Here is a 17,435-nt window from a genome sequence, read left to right as displayed (position 1 = left end):
CATTATTTAATACCTAAACAGCTTTCTGGTCAATGAAGCTATTCCGTCTTTTGAGTAAAAAAGTAGCTAGCAGCAACTTTTAATCCATGCACATACCAATTGACTTTACCATTTCCATTGCCAGGTTTGAGTACTGCACCATTGTTTGGTTTTCCTCTGATGATAGGATAGCGAGGCCTACTCCCATGGTTCCTCGAGCTGTCTCTTGATGAAGACGATGTCGAGGACGATGACGCTGACAATGATGTGGACTGGGAGTTGCCTTCAATTAATCCACCTGTCTTAGTCACAGTGGTGCCGCTGCCAGCGTCATGATCTGAAGTCAGCTCGGGTTGGGGCAAATTTGATGATGAGGAGGAATGAGATGACAATGAATCAGATGTTGAAGAACCCAGCCTAGAGTTCTGTGCTGGCTGTGGTCTGATGGAAAGTCTGGACCCACTAAACTGCCTGTTACCCAGAAGAGGAGAGCGTACCCTCCCATTCGTCCCTACACCAGGACGACGATGAGAGGTGCCATGCCTCGTCCTGGATGAAGTTTCCCTTGTGCTCGTACTCTCATTGTCTTCTGCACTTCTTTGGGTATCAGTTGAAGTTATAGTAGGGTTCTTTTGGGAGGCTGTGGGGTCTGCAACTTCATCACTTTTCCCACTGATTTCTCCATTCTTCTCATCATAATGATCCTTATTATGATCATCACTACTTTCATGAGAACTTCCTCTATGGATGGACTCACTTGAGCCTCCACGTCCCCTTGAGGAATGATGGGAATTTGAAGAGGATGCTGAGGATGAAAATGATGTAGTTGGGTTTCTACTGTAACTGGGTGCTGTATTGGTCAAAGAAGGCTTATCAGAACTTGTTCCTGCCCCATTCTTTAGTAAGTCGTCAGAGGAAGGGGTTTTCAGATCTTCACTGGTTTCCTGTATTGAGGACACTCCTGCAGCCCCGGCAGCCCCTGCAGCCCCTGCAGCCCCTGCAGCTCCTGTGGCCACTGAGACCTTGGTGGGAGTGCCCCTTAAAACTGGTCTGTCAGCACCGACAGAGGATGACACCCTTGTCAAGGGAGTTCTAACCTCCTGTCTGGGTGATGATGCCCGTGTACTTGCTCCGAATCTCCCTGGATAACGACTAGCTAGCCAAGGGAATCTTTCAGCAAATGAAGGATTTAATCTGGTACGAGGGACTACAGGTTTTTCATTAGTTCTTGCATCCCTTCCCTCTTCCTCTCCTACTTTCTCTGTGGTGGGCTCCGCTCTAGAGCTTAAAGTAGGCTCCTCCACTTTGGCGGTTTCTGTATCTGTGTTTTTGTGATTAGTGTCATCACTCTTCCTGTATGATGTGTCTTGCACTGGCGATGAGTGTGAACTGTGTGTATCATGTGAAGTTGCAGCACTGTGGGATCCTCTTTGGGAAGTTGATTGAGAAAACCCTGATGTACCTGTGGCGGGATGGCGGTTTGTACTACTCTGTGAAGTGGATGGATTGGTGCCTTGTAAAACTGTATGACCATGAGACCTAGACCCTGATGTAGACTGTGTTTTGTCAGAAGTAAATGAATTTGAGGTTGCACGGCTGTTGGAGGTGCCTACTGAAGTTGACCTTGGTACAGCTGGCTTGAAAGTATTTGATGGTTCATGGGCCTGAGTCTTGTCTGGTAAAGTGGACTGTGATGTACCGGAACTGTGTGAGTTCGATGTTTCTTGGTTCTGGGCTCTGCTTGGAGAATTCGAATGTGAGGTGACAGCGGGTTTGTAACCATTAAGCATTCGGGTTGAATTCCCTCTTAACAAAATTCCAGGATTTCTTCGGACATAACCGTGTCTAGAACCAGAGCCATTCGTGCGTCCTGTTGAAGCAGAACCTCTACCTACAGGTGTAGTGTCAGTCTGCTGTGAATTGGTTTCTTTTACAACTGTAGTAGAGGGTTTTACTTGTGTTACGCTGGACTTATCAAACATGTTTTTCGTCTCTGGATGTGTGGAAGCTACATAGTCCTTTCTACTGGCTGCCGACTCTTGAATATGTGAGGAAGAAGATGAGCTTGTTGAAGGGGATGATGACGAGGATGAAGAGGAAGTAGAAGAAGATGAAGAGGAATCGACAGAAGAGGAAGAAGAAGATGCACCACTGGATGAGGAGGAGGTAGATGAAGCAGTGGATGTGGAGGAGGAAGATGAACCAGTGGATGAAGAGGAGGAAGCCTTTGATCCTGTTTTCGGATGGACCCTGATCTTAACTGGCCTTCTATTTGACGGGTTAGGACGACTGGATGCAGGTTTAACCGGGGAGGGAGTCAAAACTTTGAGGCTTGGGGTTTTAGTAGTTGAGGGCACCACATTATATTCCACTTCATCCTCAGATTCAGGGGAAACATCGTTGTCTGGTTCCTTTGTCTCTGGCACAACTTGTACAGTTGTTGTCTCTTCTACTGGAGGAGGTGTTGTGGGTATTTTCGCCTCTTCTTTTTTCTCGTCTTCTCTAGTTCTTACTATGGTTGAGCCTCTGTTCACTGTATTCCTGACTGAGCCCCTGACAGAGGAGAAGATGCTGTGATAGGAGCGCGTCTGGGAAAGAGGACGTACACGCCTGCTTTTAGGCCTTGTCTGTGTTTTTGCGCTTGGTTCTTCTGGCATCTCTGTTGACTGGAGGCTGTATTTGTCATGCTCAGGATCCTGTTTGGATGGAGTGTTGCTAGTCCTGGTGTTGTCCTTCGTTTTGGCAACACTGCTGGCTGGCAGGAGACAAAAATGATCATGGGTTACGGAGTATGATTTTCAAGCTCACATGCAAAAAATACACAGTTTACAGTCAAATGTGCTTACATCCTGGCATGGCAACACTGAAAGCCTTGCTCTGTGGTCCCATCCCCTTCCTATTGGTGGCTCTAATCTTGAAAATGTAACGGTCTCCAGGTGTGAGGCCATCTATGTTGGCTGTGGTGGTGCTACCATGGTACGTCACGGTTTTCATTCCAAATGGTTTCATAGCAGGGGCATAAGACAAGATGTACTCTGTGGAGGCAAAGCATGTACAAGTGGTGTGAAGAGATAGTGATATCATTCAGGAGAAAAAGTCAGCTAATGGCTTTCAAACGCTTCTCTTAAAGTGGACGGTAGCTTAGCGTGCTACTGTTGACATTGATTCCCACAAGTCATTACTTTTCATTTATGTTATTTCAACAAATATCTAGCTAGCGGTGAGTGCCTTTAGCTCATAATAGCAAGAAGTGGTCTTGAGACCTCAACATTCTGTAACTTTACCAAGATCTACAGCATTTTAGTGCCTACAAATATTGCTCCAATCAAATTAATTACCTCGTATCCTCCCATTGGGTTCTTCAGGTGGATCCCATGTTGCTATGACAGCCGTTCCTTTACCTCGTAGTGGCTTAACCTCAAAGTTCTCAGGTGGCCCAGATGGTGCTAGCAAGAGAGGAGAGTAAAAGTTAATGGAAAGATGTGGTTGAAAAGATGGCAGCAGGGAAAAAAAACTAAACACACGCAGCATAAAGTTTGAAGTTTGAGGAAATTGCTGAAACAATAAGGATCTTTTTTTGCCAGGAGGCTTCAACTGAGGAAAATACTGCTGCCATACATTCACAGAAAACTGCCCCATGAGATGTATGAAGCTGCAGATGGAGATCTGAGCTGTGAGCCAGGCAGTAAATGCTGACATTCCAATGAACCGTAGCTCAGGAGCCGCTGTGACATGGTATAAAAGATGCAATCATGATGGAGTTGCGGCCAAACTTGAAATCACGTATCAAATGGGAGTAATAGGTGTTGAATGCAATGACGTATGGTATGAGGAAAAGAGCTAACAAACAGGGTTGTGGAAGAGTGATTTATTTTTTTCTACAAGAATAATTGTCTTTTCACATTCTATGGAAAATACAGGCTTTGGCTCTCTACTTCACTTTCAGTCTCAAAACAAAATTATGTTCATTATGCACTTATCAGTAGGGAGTGGCGATACATACCTGACTCCGGAGTCCTCTGAAAGACAGAGACACTCCACTTTCCATGCTTTTCTCCCTGAGAGATTTTGACAGCGAACTCGTACATGCCGTCAGCAGACAGGTTGTCTATCATCATTCTTCTCTGGGTGCTGTCCTTGTACTCCCAGCGTGCTGACTCGCCCTTCTCCCTATACCTAACTGTGTATGATCTGCGTTAATAGCAAAAAGATCCAAAAAGTGAGAAAGCGTTAGAATGTCCTTTTACTAATTATCTTTTGTCTTAAATTCTCTTTCTGTCTTGTTAACAGACACATGCACTAAATCCTTCTTTAACAAGACCCACCTGGTTGCCGCCCCGGGGTCAACTTTCCCCATCTCAACGGCGGGGTCAACCCAGGAGATGAGGACTGACTGGGGAGACATGACCCTGACACCGATGTCCTTGGCCTCATATTCAGGTGGCTCTGGACAACACACACACAAAAATACATAAAAACTAAAATGCCTTGGTCCAACCTATATTAAAATCACCTCAACAGATTTGCTTATAGGGTCATCTTGTTCTGAAGTTTGGCTAGCATGTCATCCGAAACTTCATGCAGATTACTGACAATGCAAAGAAAAGACAGATACATGTGTTGAGGAATGCAACGGTGCTCTGTCAACATGTAGGTACCTGGTGTGGTCATTTTGGTTGCGACCGCTCTGTTGGCCGGCGCGCTCTGGCCTTGGGCCTTCTGTGCCTGCAGTGACACCACATGAACGGACTCAGATGCTATGAATAGAAAGGGATACCAGGCACGGCCAGGGTTTACACTATGGACACTAAAGATACACAGAACAAACAAACTGTATCCACTTAGCTAAATTATCATGTAGAAAAAACTATTCCATAACTCGTTTGTTTGTGGTAATCATGCTAAAATCGACTATCTAGCAACTACCTAGAGTCTAGAGGTGTTACTAAAGATTTGTTACAGATCATATTTTACTAAAACCAGAAGCTTTGTCCATTTTATCTGGTGAGTAAAGGTAAGTCCTCTTACTTAGTTTATGTGCATTTCGGTTTCTCTGGTCAGACTGAGGCTTGATGTGGTGTTGCCGTCTCCTTTCTAGCAGCGGGGTTCTTGCCAAAGGTCTCTCCGGCTGTCTGGGACCCGAGGAGGACTGGGGTGCCCTCCTGTGTGTCCTGGTGTTTACAACGCCCGATGGGTGAGCCGTTCTGTCCACCCTGGTAGCCCGGGATACAGAGGACTGATTTCTGGCTTCGGATTGTGTAAACCTGACTGGACCTGTTGGTGGAGGATAAAGAAGGTGAGAGAGCGCTGGTGTTCACATTACCTCTATGACTCCATAGTTCATTCACAGTGTGCTGGGTTTGCCTTTTGGATCTTGTTAACACTGCCATGAAACATGAATAAAAACTCAAGACACATTTGCTTATTGATAAATACACAATTACACGGCACATTCGGCCAGATGTGACTGTAAGCATGGCTTGTCATCACAGAAGCGAAATGCTATGTCGTCTGTCATTTGCTCCAAACATTTGTTACGTGCCGTAATCTGCTAGCAGTCACTACATCTTGGAAAACATCTCAGACATTGACTCAGACAGCCAGACAATCCCCCTCATCTGGCTACATTGCCAAAGTAACAAAAAAACAACCCTCCGTCCCTCCCACTCTTTTGTCTGCTTTCTTTCCTCTCCTCCTTCTATACATCCCTTATCCATTTCTCATAATCACTGTCAGATGAAAAAAAGATCTACCCTACTTCCTATCAAGACAGCTGCGTGCACAGCTGGTGAGCACTGATAAGCCAGCTGATGTAACAAGCTGGATTTGATATCACTCAAAGAGGTTAGAAGGTTAGAACAATATTGTAATTTAGGGTTTCCCCTTCAAGTGAACAGGTAGGTCTTTGAGTGGCCAACAAATCCAAAAATGTCTTCTGCAGTTGTGGCTTATAAAATCAAAGAGGTATAGTTTAGGTTAGTCTTAGATTGCTGCTGGCTCGAGGAGGGTGTAATGACAAATACAAATGCTTAACAGAAAGGCTCCCACAAAGAAACAAGGTTGTTTGTTTCAGTTCAATTTGGAACACTTCAAGCTTTGTCTAGAAGCCCCTATCGCCCATCTGTCTTTCCAGCACAGCTGACTGAATTTCTTCTCTTTGGACTTAGAGAGCCTTGACTGTTTGTTTGGTAATGCACCAACTCCCTTTCTGAACCCCTGCCTCCCTCCTAATCTTGAGTTTCCTCTCAGCTTTTTCTGCTTTCACATTTTTCCCGTTATGGAACAATAAAAACAGGATTTTACAGTATCACATTAATGCCGTGTGTGTGGTGCAAGTCTCGTATTGATTTTAACATGGCTGGGCAATGAACTTGCAGAGACATGAGACGTGCAGCTATTACTTCTGTTTAGTAATGTAGCTGAAGGCACATATACAATACAATAAGTCCTTAAAACGTCTTGTTCAGGAGCCTAATGTTTGAGGCACATATTACCTAAACACAGTAAAGTGCGGTTTCACATCCATTTCCTGTCTGTCTCTCTATTTTTATTATCCAGTAAAGATAGATTGCCAGAAAAGAAGGAAACTAAATTGTCGATTCATTGCCTTAGTGTTCTTGTCAATGACAACTCAAATTGTCTCAAGATGCTTCACAGAATTCAGAGCGCAAAAGCGCAAGCACGAAAACATTTAACCATCTTAAATATTGTTAACCATAAGAGTTCTGTGGAAACTAGCCAGAGTAGCTGACTTTTTGCCAATCCATAGTTGCCTGTTTCTTGTTGTTCTAGCTATAACTTAAAAAAAACCAAAAACATTTGTTTTTCTCCTTTTTTTTGTTCTTTTTCATGTCTTTCTCTCTCTGGAAAACTGTCACAGCGCATAGTTTGGCCCAGGTCACAATGCCACGGACCACTAAACCACTGACTCTAAAGTACTGTTAATGCCAGATCTTTTCTGTCCTATTTTCTTTTCTTTCTTTTTCGTTTCCAGGAAGCCCAAATGGTTGAGGTGCTATGAGGATGGCTGGCAGACAAACAGAATACACCACTGCTACATGGGAGAGACCCACCTCAATGTTCAGCCTCAGATGCTGGAGAATGTCAATACGTATCAAAAATTTGCTGAAGTAAGTAAAACGTAAAACCACCGTCTTTGACATTTGACCACCACCAGGAACAAATCTAAACTTCGCAAAAATTAAATTAGTAGGTTTTGGTCTCGTGTTAGAATGCATTGCTCAGATTACCCACAGTTTCATTCCTACAAACAGTTCTCAGTGGCAGTGACTTTTCCTGGAGGCAGAGATAATCAGTTTAGCAAATACTGGCAAATATGCTAACTGGCAAACCCAAGTGGCACAAAAACACAGAAGAAAAGAACACAACATAAATGCCAGTAGGTTTGCCCTCATTCCCTCGTTAGCTTAAAAGGCTATCAGCTAATAGCAGATAGCATTTGTTAGTTGGAAGCAAATATGTTAGCTTTTGACAGTTGCTAATGTTTGGCATTTATGCTTAATACATCAAAACGGTTGAAAGTGTAATAATTAAGGTTGAATAAAAGTTAAAATCAAGCTTGACTGGGGTTAATTAGCTAAAACGGATATTTAAGCTAGCTAGTGTGCTAGTTTGTAACAGGTTCCATTGTTGTTTGAAACAAGTCCAAAATATGAATATGGCAATATGTTCTTCACTCAGTAGATAACAAGGCTATCAGCTAGTAGCTAAGTAAATTTTAAATGTTAATTAGCTATCTGGAAAATGTAAGCTAAGGTTAGATACAGTTGGTAAAAGGTATGCTAGGCTTATTGCTATAATGCGTACAATGACAAATGACTGTGACTAATTATCGCTGCCTTTAAATTAAACCTGAAAACTTGTGGTTACGATACGGGAGGTCATGTATGCGGCCCTTAATCAAAAATGTCCACTTATGAGGTTGTGAATACTTCAGGAGGAGGCCATTCGCCTTGAACACAGTCTCAGTGGCAGAGATTTCCTGGGTGTGACAGTAGCCTACTTTATTTGATCAATGAATCAATTAATTTTGTGTCTCTCGTCCATTTGCTTGCCAAGCTTCAAATTAGTAGTTTGAAATGGCCTGATAAATATCAGCCAGAAACATGACTTCTTTATCTGGCAAGCAAACTGAAGCTTTTCACTTGTAGCAAGTGAGCTAACAAGGATTTATAGCATTTGCTACGTCTTCTTTTGCCTTTCCTTTTCTCATTAGTCTGGCATTAATTTGCCAGAAACCCAGCGGTTGTCTGGCTCCAGCTGTGTACCTCAACAACTATGATTAGCTAGCTGTGTCTCCACAGCAGTTCTGCCTAAAACAAATAAAACTGAAACTCCACAGCGTGGTGGTTCAGTGGTTAGCACTGTCGCCTCGTAGCATGAAGATCTTGGGTTCAGTTTTTGGTACTCGTCCTTCCAGTGGGGAATTTAAATGGCTTTTCTCCACGCTCCCTGCCAGAGTGAAAAGACATGCCAAGCCAAATGGTTTGAAGAGACTTAAACAGCATGAGCATGTGTTTATTTTCGTTAGTCCTGTGATAGTCTATTCAGTGTTTACATGGCATATGCTTAAATACTCCATGATGCTATACAGAAATTAAGATGTCAAATTAAGTTGTCGTTTATGATTATCACAAAAAACTGTCATTGTCAGTTCATAAAGCCCAGAGTACCATATATATATATATATAAACTGCTTGTTTTGTCCAACCGGTGGGTCAGTATCCAAAAGTCATATATTTAGAGTGATATGAAACGGACCAGAAATTTAATAACAGAAAATCCTTAGCACTTCTGCTCAACAAGTGACTAATAATAACTAACAGACAGACATTTTTTTTGGCAGGGGACCTTCAAACCCTTGACTAAATGAGAATATGCTTAAATCACTCACTTTAAGAATAATCCGCCAGTCAGGTTACAAACAAACCATCTGTCTGAAACTCGTTTCCAGTCATTTTACAGTCTATTGCAATCCCCAATCCCTGACAGATGAATATTTGAAAATTACTTTGACACTGCTAAGGTCAACACACTCTAAATTAGATGTAAAATTTGGATCCTCCTCAAGAAAAACATACCTGACTAAATAAATGGGAACATATGAGTCACGGACGATCGAGTGTTTTTCCCCTCGAACCCCGTAGGGACAAAAGAAGTGAGGGAATGAAGGAAAAAGAGACTCTTGCCCCGAGATATAGCACTGTAAATCATCATCACATTAGATTCAGTGGTTCATTTAACATCCACAGTCACAGCAGATAACTTCAGCACTTTTAAAGGATTTGACCAGATAATTTCACACACGGTTGGTAAATGAGAGGCAGCCCTCCCATGCGATAATCATAATGATGCCTTGAGTTCAGGTTTACCTGCTGATGAGTTGCTGACAGGTGTACCGCTCAACACAGCAAAGCCATCCAGGTTAACCCATTCAGGGTCTACAAAAAAACACAGGATATCTTGATAAATTATGTTGTTTTTGGCGACTAGCACATAAGCAGTACATTTACTACACTTTAAAGGAACCCTACTATCTGGATGCTTTTCTTTTTGTTGTGGAGCTTTACAGCTTTTATGCCTGAGGTGCTTTCCCACCTTATCAGTGAGAAATATGTGGGTTTTTTTATTTCTCTCCTCTTTTCGTTTACTCTCCATTTTGTCTTTGACAGTCGAAAAGCGTCCGGCTAGACGCATTGACGACGTGGAGGCGAACAGTATGGTGTTATTTATTGGTGGCTGATGCAGCTCTCATGCTGCTGAGGGAACAACACACGATCCGCGAGGAATTTCTGGAGAGGCAACATTGAGACCCTGGTCGGTTGCCAGAGATTTATGGCAAACTGCACCGGAGCTGGAGGGACCGCAAGGGCCGCCACGACGAGCACTGGGCGGCCCCCCACACAAACACAAACACACAGGCGTCTTTATATGTGTTTTTGAAGACACAAAATACAAGACAATGCATGACCTCACCACTTGGCACCGCCCTGTCCTCCACCACAACCAGCAACCACACACACACACATACACACATAATAAGTGACCACAACACAGAGGATTGGGTTATAGGCGCAGGGTTGGGTTCGGAAAAGGGTTGGCTGCAGACTTTGAGTCGCTGATGAAGTACGGCTCTGAGGTGCCAGGGACAAAGGAAAAGGGAATAATGACAAAAGCAGGCCAGAGTGTGTCAACAGTGCACAATGCATGCGTATAGAAACATAAGCATTGTGTTTTACGAGGCAGGATTACCAGAGAAGATCTAAAAATAATGTCCTCCTCTAAAGTCTAAAATGAGAACAAAACTGTCTGCTGAGACGCGATGATGACTGCTGGTCTCACACACACTAGTCCTGGTGTTCTGTCTTACAAACTTTGACATCCAGTTATAAACTAATCCACTAGAATAAGAATAAATCACACATTCAGACGCCTGCATCTCACCTCTATAAGTGTCGGATTTCAACACAGCTTTTGTATCGTCCTCTCGTCATCCTTGGCACTCGTCTTGACAAAGTGCAGAACTCTGAGATTTGAAAGCTCACTCCACGGATTAAGCCAAACTTGATTTTCATGCTCTTCCTAAATACATTTTCCTACTACTTTTTCTAAACGTCGCCCCCAGCATCAAACATTCCCATTATTTACCACGGCATTTATTGGCATAGCTTAAACACGGTCGTCACATCCTCTCTTTCGGACTGTCTTACCTTCAACTTCCAACAGATGAGAGCGACTGTCCTTGCTCACTTTAGGGAAGCGGTGAGTCCTCATGGGCTTGTTGGAGTTGACGATGCGGTCCACGGGTCTTCCATCCAGATGGATAGAAGGCTCCCAGCTCTCCCTCAGGCCCTTGTCCACAGATGTCTGTCTGCCACTCTGTGCTCTAACGGGCTTCTCCGCTGTGGAACAAAAGATTTCAGGATAAACTTGGGCTGAATTAAGTTTGTTTTGCAGGTATTCACTTTGCATTATCCCTTCACTACACATGAAGTCCTGTTGGACACACTGTCAAGGTCTATAAGGTATAAATTATAGGTGGCACTGAAAAATACCAATTTGATGGTTAAAAAAAAAGGACAATGAACAATTGTTATTCTGTCTGGTATGATAAACTAAAGCAAAACAAGCCAATAGTAACCACCGCTCAGTTTTGGAATGCCTCTTTGGTCACATATAAAATTGTGAAAGGGAAAAAGCTGCCAAAAGGCTCAAAACATGGACGGAAAACAACAACTATCACTTGCGCTTTTAACAATAGCGAGACTTGATTCGTCATTCACAAAAATAATGGCTTCAAACCGGAGAGCTTAGAGCAGAGTCAACAAACAAAGAGATGCTCAATGGAAGTGTTGTGCAAAAAGAAACATATTTTGGAAATACTTGATCCTGGTTTTCAGTCCTAAAAAAATATCACTGGTGTAGACAAGTGTCCATTTCAATAGTTGGCTGTATTTACAGTAAATAATCAGCAGGGTATAGAGTAACAATAATCTACACAAAAGATGAAAAAATAATGGACCCTGCTCTCCCAGCCTAGACATTGTTTATTCTGCATGACAAAGGTTTAGTGAAAGACAAAAATGATTCTGTTAAACCTCATTTGGCCTATTTGGGCCAGGACAAATTATTTCTTGTTTAAGTTTACAGAGAGTCACACTCAGATTTCATTGAACTTTCCACATTGCTGTTGAAATGGATGGGCATCATATCTGTAACTGACGGCACAATCCAAACAAGATTTAAAAAAGGTCCTGGGTGGGTGTTGGGAAACCGTTTACCATTAAACACGCTCACATATGTATATATATATATGTATTTGGATTAATTAAGCTTTTGTCCACTCGAACAACATATGTCCAACATGCGTCCAAAATTCTAGCTCTGGTCTAGTCTCCACTTGGGGAGTCCTTGGGGGGAGTCTTGCTCCAAATGAATGTCTGGTATCAGCTGTCTTTTGCTGCTGCTGGAAACCATGCAGAGAAGAGAAGTGAACCAAAGCCGTGAAGCTGAGAGGAAACTGAGTCTGTCGAGATTCTCCTTCTACAAAAACATCGCCCGTTTAAATCTTAAGATTCAAGTCGTTCTTAAGCTCGAGCTAAATGGAGATAACAGGCAGTTCTTGAAAAGGAGTAGCCTGAGGTGCACTAGCATGCTGTTTATTCAATTATTTATTGCTGTCGTACAGCAGCTGGTCCTAATGACTGTCTTTTCTTCCCAAAGGTTTCACAGGAGCACTTTTATTTTGGTTTAGCATCGTCTGCAGGTGTTCTCTCAGCTGGATCTGCGGTCTGAGGTCTTCGGTGTTGTCTCGGCTTAGCTACGAGCTTCAGTATGTGCTGAAAGATTGTCTCATCATCGCCTCTGCTGACTGTAGATACCACCACTCTGAGATAGACTTGTATCACATTGTGCATGGGTGCATAAAGGAGTGTTTTCCCAGTTAAAGGACAAAGCATAGTCTCTTCATTGTGTCCTCATTAATACAAGCCTACACAGAAGTCAGATCAGATGTCCGTGGAAGTCTCCACTGACACACATTTGGAAACACTTCAGTCACTTGCTCCCCGTTTCCATTAAGGCCGTGCATTACGTAGGAAGGCCCCTGCTCCAGCGTCCAGACTTCACCCTGCGATTTGGCATTACACCTTCATGATCCGAGGGCAATCCAGATATTTCTAATTAAGTGGAGACTCCTTCAAACGTAGCAGATGCAAGAACTCCCTCAAATAATAAACAGTCTGAGAAGCAGTTAAGCAACTGAGTAGTTTTAACGTCTGAGTCTTACTTGAGTTTTCGGATGTTTCTACGGGAGACCGCAGCAAAACATTTTCAATGCTGCCCTTGTGAATGTGAAGTGGAAATACAGACAGATAGAGTATGATTGAGTTAGTCAGTGGAAAATATTAAGTATGTGAAGAATGAGGGCAGGGCCCGAGGGTCATTATGTCACTGCCCTGTTTTTTAAAAAAAAAAACACTAAAATGTCTGTGTGTGTGTGAAAGAGATGGATGTGGGACACGTTCAGAGACTCGCAGACGGATCAGCAGACACACGTGTTGGTGCATGCGTAGCCTTGGTACAAGAAGCACATGCAGGTAAACCCCGAGGTCAAAGGACTCCTGTAAAACTCTTCTAGAAAATACTTGGGCTCATGCACCTGCAGTGTGCTCCACTTTTTACAAGAGTTTTCGCCCCGCCACAAAATCCCAGTCACTGACCCCTCACTCACCCCCAGTGAGTTTGCCATTAACCACTAATGACTGTCTTCTTCCCCAACCTCCCATCAATAATCAGGATCGTCAGTGAATTAGTGAATGAGACTGACAAACTTATACACTAAGCTTCAGTTTGGGAATCCACCAGCTTTGATGACTTAGGGCACTTTTAGAGTACTGCGGGACATGGATGCCGTAACTTACGTACATAGCCTACGCCGGTGCGAGCCATTTATACTTCTACTCTCTACTTCCTGCTTCACTTTCAATAATGGCGACTGAAACTTTAGCCAACATCTCGCTGAAGATGAGTCATACAAATGTTTGTATCTCCGAACCCCCTCAGTTAACCTTTCCTCGATGTGTTCCGTCTATATTGATCCAAAACAATCAATTTGAAAACTGCGGCGATGGAGAAACAGATGGAAATACTAAAGCGGAAACACGGCACTGCCAAGCGGACCGATCACAGGTCTTGTGGTCTGCGGACGCGTAGTTACATTTCTGGGGAGGTGCACGTCAGTTACGGTGCTGGGATCTGTGCAAGGTCTGCGCTATCCCTGTAGCTTCTGCGTCAACTTAACGCAGAAGTCTAAACCGCTTATTAATCTCTGAGGGCTACAACCAATCTTAGGGCTTCTGGTGTAGCCAGTGGACATCTGGATAACAGATATCTGGGCCAAGACTGACTGACGAGATGCAAGAATAAGAGATTTAGTTAAGAGACAGTTTGAATCCTGACAGTTCACACTTTTTATTAACAGTTTAAAACCAATACCCATACAAACCAAGGTTTGTTTAAGGTGTTGGTTGGCAAACTTGACATGACTTGACTTGCTTGCATACGTGGGTAGCAGTATGTTGGCACTTCTGTGCTCTCAACAAGGACTGTTAATCTGCAGGCAACCATTGCCCACTCAAATGTAAGAAAGAAGAAAGCTTTCGGTACCAAAATCTAGTCCATTGCCCATAGATTTTACGTATTTACAGTATATTATATATATATATATATATATATATATATATATCCAGATAGAGAGGAAGCTTAGCTTATGGCGGATCACCATAGTGAGTGGATCCAGACACGAGTGCTACATTTCTCATCTAAATCCTCTCTCTGAGCATAGATCCATCTAAGTGGGAGGTTGGTGTTGAATCTTGCCAGGGGCCACATAATTTCTTCGTTGCACCTCCATCCGTTTAAACACCGCTCACCTCTGACATTCAGTAATCAACCGCGCAATAAAGCCGACGCACCAGACGGAGGCCATCGCCCCAAGGTGATCGCTGCCTTCTGACTGCACTCAGTCACTTTTGAACCTCAGTCGCTGAACAGTCGTCATTATGACAAATTGTGACAGAGAATATGTTTTACAGAAAGCAACAGCCTAAAGTGAGTAATTGTTTAGCTTGGGAGGGTTACATGCGCGCAAGAAATAAATGACACATGGCATCTGCAGACAGGAGCTTGCCTGTCCAGTTACAGTCTAAAAACATATTTAGCATTTCAGCGTTGGTGGTCTCTGCACGACGTTCACAAATGTTTCTGATGGAGGCTGACACCTTACAGCGTTGGCTCATGCTACATCTTCCTGCAGCACACTTTCCTGCTGTCATCCACTGTGACGTGACAGGTGTGTTCAAAGCCCAGGTGGTACTTGTTTAAACAACTGGAACAGCGCCTAGAGATGACATCATGACACGAGACATGCCGTTGCTGGCAGGTCTGACAGGCAGTCAAGTTTCAGGTGGGTGGGGGTGATTAAACATGCCTAATATAATGGAAACTATTAGAAATATTAGACATGCACCGGTCCTGACACTCAGCAGCCTTTGCACACAAGCTGAATTTATGAAATTCCACACTTTCTGTGGAATATGCCCCGTGTTGTTGTTGTTGCAGAATTCCAGCATGTTAAGTGGAGCAGGGAAATTAAATTCCGCTGGCCTGCAAGGACATGATTCCCTCTTTCCCCTCGTTCCCTGTCCCACTTATTCCGCACATGCTTCATGCACGCACACTTTCCAGGAGTTGATTGACTGTGGCTGCATGCATGAATTTGACATAATTTATTATCCAAACACACTGCATGCGCTGCTCCCGCCGAAGCATCCAGATATTCCCACGAGCCCAGTTTCATGCACTGTTGTGGAGTGACAAGCTGATGACACGTGAGTGGAGAAAGTTAATGAGGAACACTCTGCTCTTCCTTAACAACTACTGTGAAAATGCCCAAGAGGAAGGCTCTTAAGCCCAAACTGCTCCAGTGTGCTGCAGCAATGGTTTGCAGCAGTGACCTGTAGCTGTGCTAAGTAGCTCGCAGGTGTGAACGTATGGAAGTGAATAAATGCGAGGCAGGGTGTTGCAGACAAAGTTGCTCCGGAAAACGCTTCCAAAATTCTGGAAAAGTAAATGACTCACGAAAAAAAAAGGCCACAACAAATAGCAGCTGCCTATATTCAGTGAAAGCGATGAGCTCATGCGCTAAGTGCTTACAGTCGAGAAGGAGGCATATAGGAACCAGCAGATGAACTAACACAATAAAAGGACTGAGTAAATTTGAGTAGGAGGGCAGGATAAGGAAAGTCTGGATGTGGCCTTTAAACCCAGCCAAAAGGATTAGCCAAAACTCCTCGGGCTTTATGGCACTTTTGGATGTTGTGGATTTTTTTTTTTTTTTTTTTTACTGTCTGGACGTTGTGGGATTCTTTCCCTGAAAATTGATTTTACAAACAGCATTTAAGAAACTTTACAAAACCATGTGTGCTGCTGTGGCTTGCAGTCGGTTGATAAATCACCATGCTGACATGGAGGGCTTTCTGATGAAATCCTGTCAATGTTTTCATCACCAAAACCCTCCATATTTCTTGCGGTTTGAAAAGAATTTCGCTTCATTTTGGCGTCATGCCTCATTCCATCCATTCACGGTTTATGGGTGATTTGACATTTCAAAGGATGCAGTGTGTCAGCTCTGCTCAGAGGCAGAGTGACGGACACTTTTAGTCACATTTATCACAGTCCTCAGCCAGATTAGTCACCCACTTGGCTTGACACCACTCAAAAGAGAATTATCCTAAAATGTGTCATTTGTCAGTATCACAGTCACTTCAGCATATGCCCGCTCTATGAGGTAAGGACTTGTTCCATAACTACCTAATCTTGCATCATACTTTCCCTCATAAAGGCACAATAATAAAAACACAGTCAAAAGAATACTTTTTGTAATTGCTGCCTTTTACACTAACTCTTTTAGGGTTAGGGTTACTCTTAGTCTAATGAACTCTTAAATAGCTTCAGTTACTCTTTTTCCTGTCTGCAACTGAAGATCATTTAAAAGAAGCACACAGATTGATATGCACACATGCAAATCTGCACACACTCAAGTATATTTTTCCTTTATAACAGAATAACAGAACTGAATAAATGCACAGGCATGCACCAAGCCACTTGAACTCCCTCAGCAACATCACCAGAAAACCGCAGAAACCAGAGGAAAATGGCACCAAGCTGGGTGACACATTAGTGCAAACCACGCACCTGCTTAGGAAGAAGTAAATTAATCTTTTACCTGTCCACCCGCACCCCGGTGCGCAAAACGTAACAAATAGCGCCAAGAGCGTCTTGCTTGCGGCCATAGCCATAGTGATTGTGGCGCACTTCTGCTGCGGAGCGACGCACCAGCTCTGGATGCAGAGGGCTGGGACGCACCGACCCTCCCTCCCCTCTGCTGATGGGAATGCTGATTTTCACGGTGAACTGTCGCTACTTTATATCACAAAGTAAAATAAATAAATAATAATAATATTAATAATGACGCTCGTATGATTAAATCCATAAACCCCTCTAGTCGATTGTGATTTGAAAGATTACAAGCTGCCTTCCAGATCTTAAATATAGGTTCAAAAATAAGTTATCTCAAAAGTGCGCTTTTTTAACAAAAAAATAATCTAAAATATTGAACTGAGTGTTTTTTCTGTAGGTATTAAGATGGAAGTTCTCTGTGTTTTTGATTCATTCAAATGTCAATTAACAACAAGCCCTGCTGGGTTCCGCAGGGAGCTGCAGTGCCCTTGGTTTTTTAGGCAAAATAACTAAATAAAAAATGAGAAAGTGTCTCCCTCTTCAGGACATTACACTTATTTCACCCAAACTGAACTGTCTTGGAGCAAAAAGGGAGAGAATAAACGGCAAGGCGTAAGAAAGAGCGAACAGATCCA

At 43.2% G+C, this 17,435-nt stretch overlaps 1 protein-coding gene across 1 annotated transcript in view; it reads right to left on the bottom strand.

Moving 5' to 3' along the window:
• Positions 1 to 16,874, bottom strand: part of fndc1 (fibronectin type III domain containing 1) — a 35,382-nt gene extending 18,508 nt beyond the window's left edge. Inside the window, exons 1-9 of the mRNA XM_084560145.1 lie at positions 16,787 to 16,874; positions 10,710 to 10,901; positions 5,008 to 5,253; positions 4,638 to 4,736; positions 4,305 to 4,425; positions 3,983 to 4,170; positions 3,318 to 3,425; positions 2,826 to 3,014; positions 110 to 2,734 (exon numbers count right to left, since the gene is read on the bottom strand). Of these exons, the coding sequence (XP_084416271.1) occupies positions 110 to 2,734; positions 2,826 to 3,014; positions 3,318 to 3,425; positions 3,983 to 4,170; positions 4,305 to 4,425; positions 4,638 to 4,736; positions 5,008 to 5,253; positions 10,710 to 10,901; positions 16,787 to 16,859 (3,841 nt within the window). The 5' untranslated portion in view covers positions 16,860 to 16,874. The remainder of the gene's footprint in view (positions 1 to 109; positions 2,735 to 2,825; positions 3,015 to 3,317; positions 3,426 to 3,982; positions 4,171 to 4,304; positions 4,426 to 4,637; positions 4,737 to 5,007; positions 5,254 to 10,709; positions 10,902 to 16,786) is intronic.
• Between the last annotated feature and the right edge of the window lie 561 nt (positions 16,875 to 17,435).

This window comes from Chelon labrosus (genome assembly GCF_963514085.1).
Source record: "Chelon labrosus genome assembly, chromosome: 14".
Taxonomy (NCBI): domain Eukaryota; kingdom Metazoa; phylum Chordata; class Actinopteri; order Mugiliformes; family Mugilidae; genus Chelon; species Chelon labrosus.
Note: the sequence above shows the minus strand (reverse complement) of the source record. Positions and strands in the feature narration are given on the sequence as shown.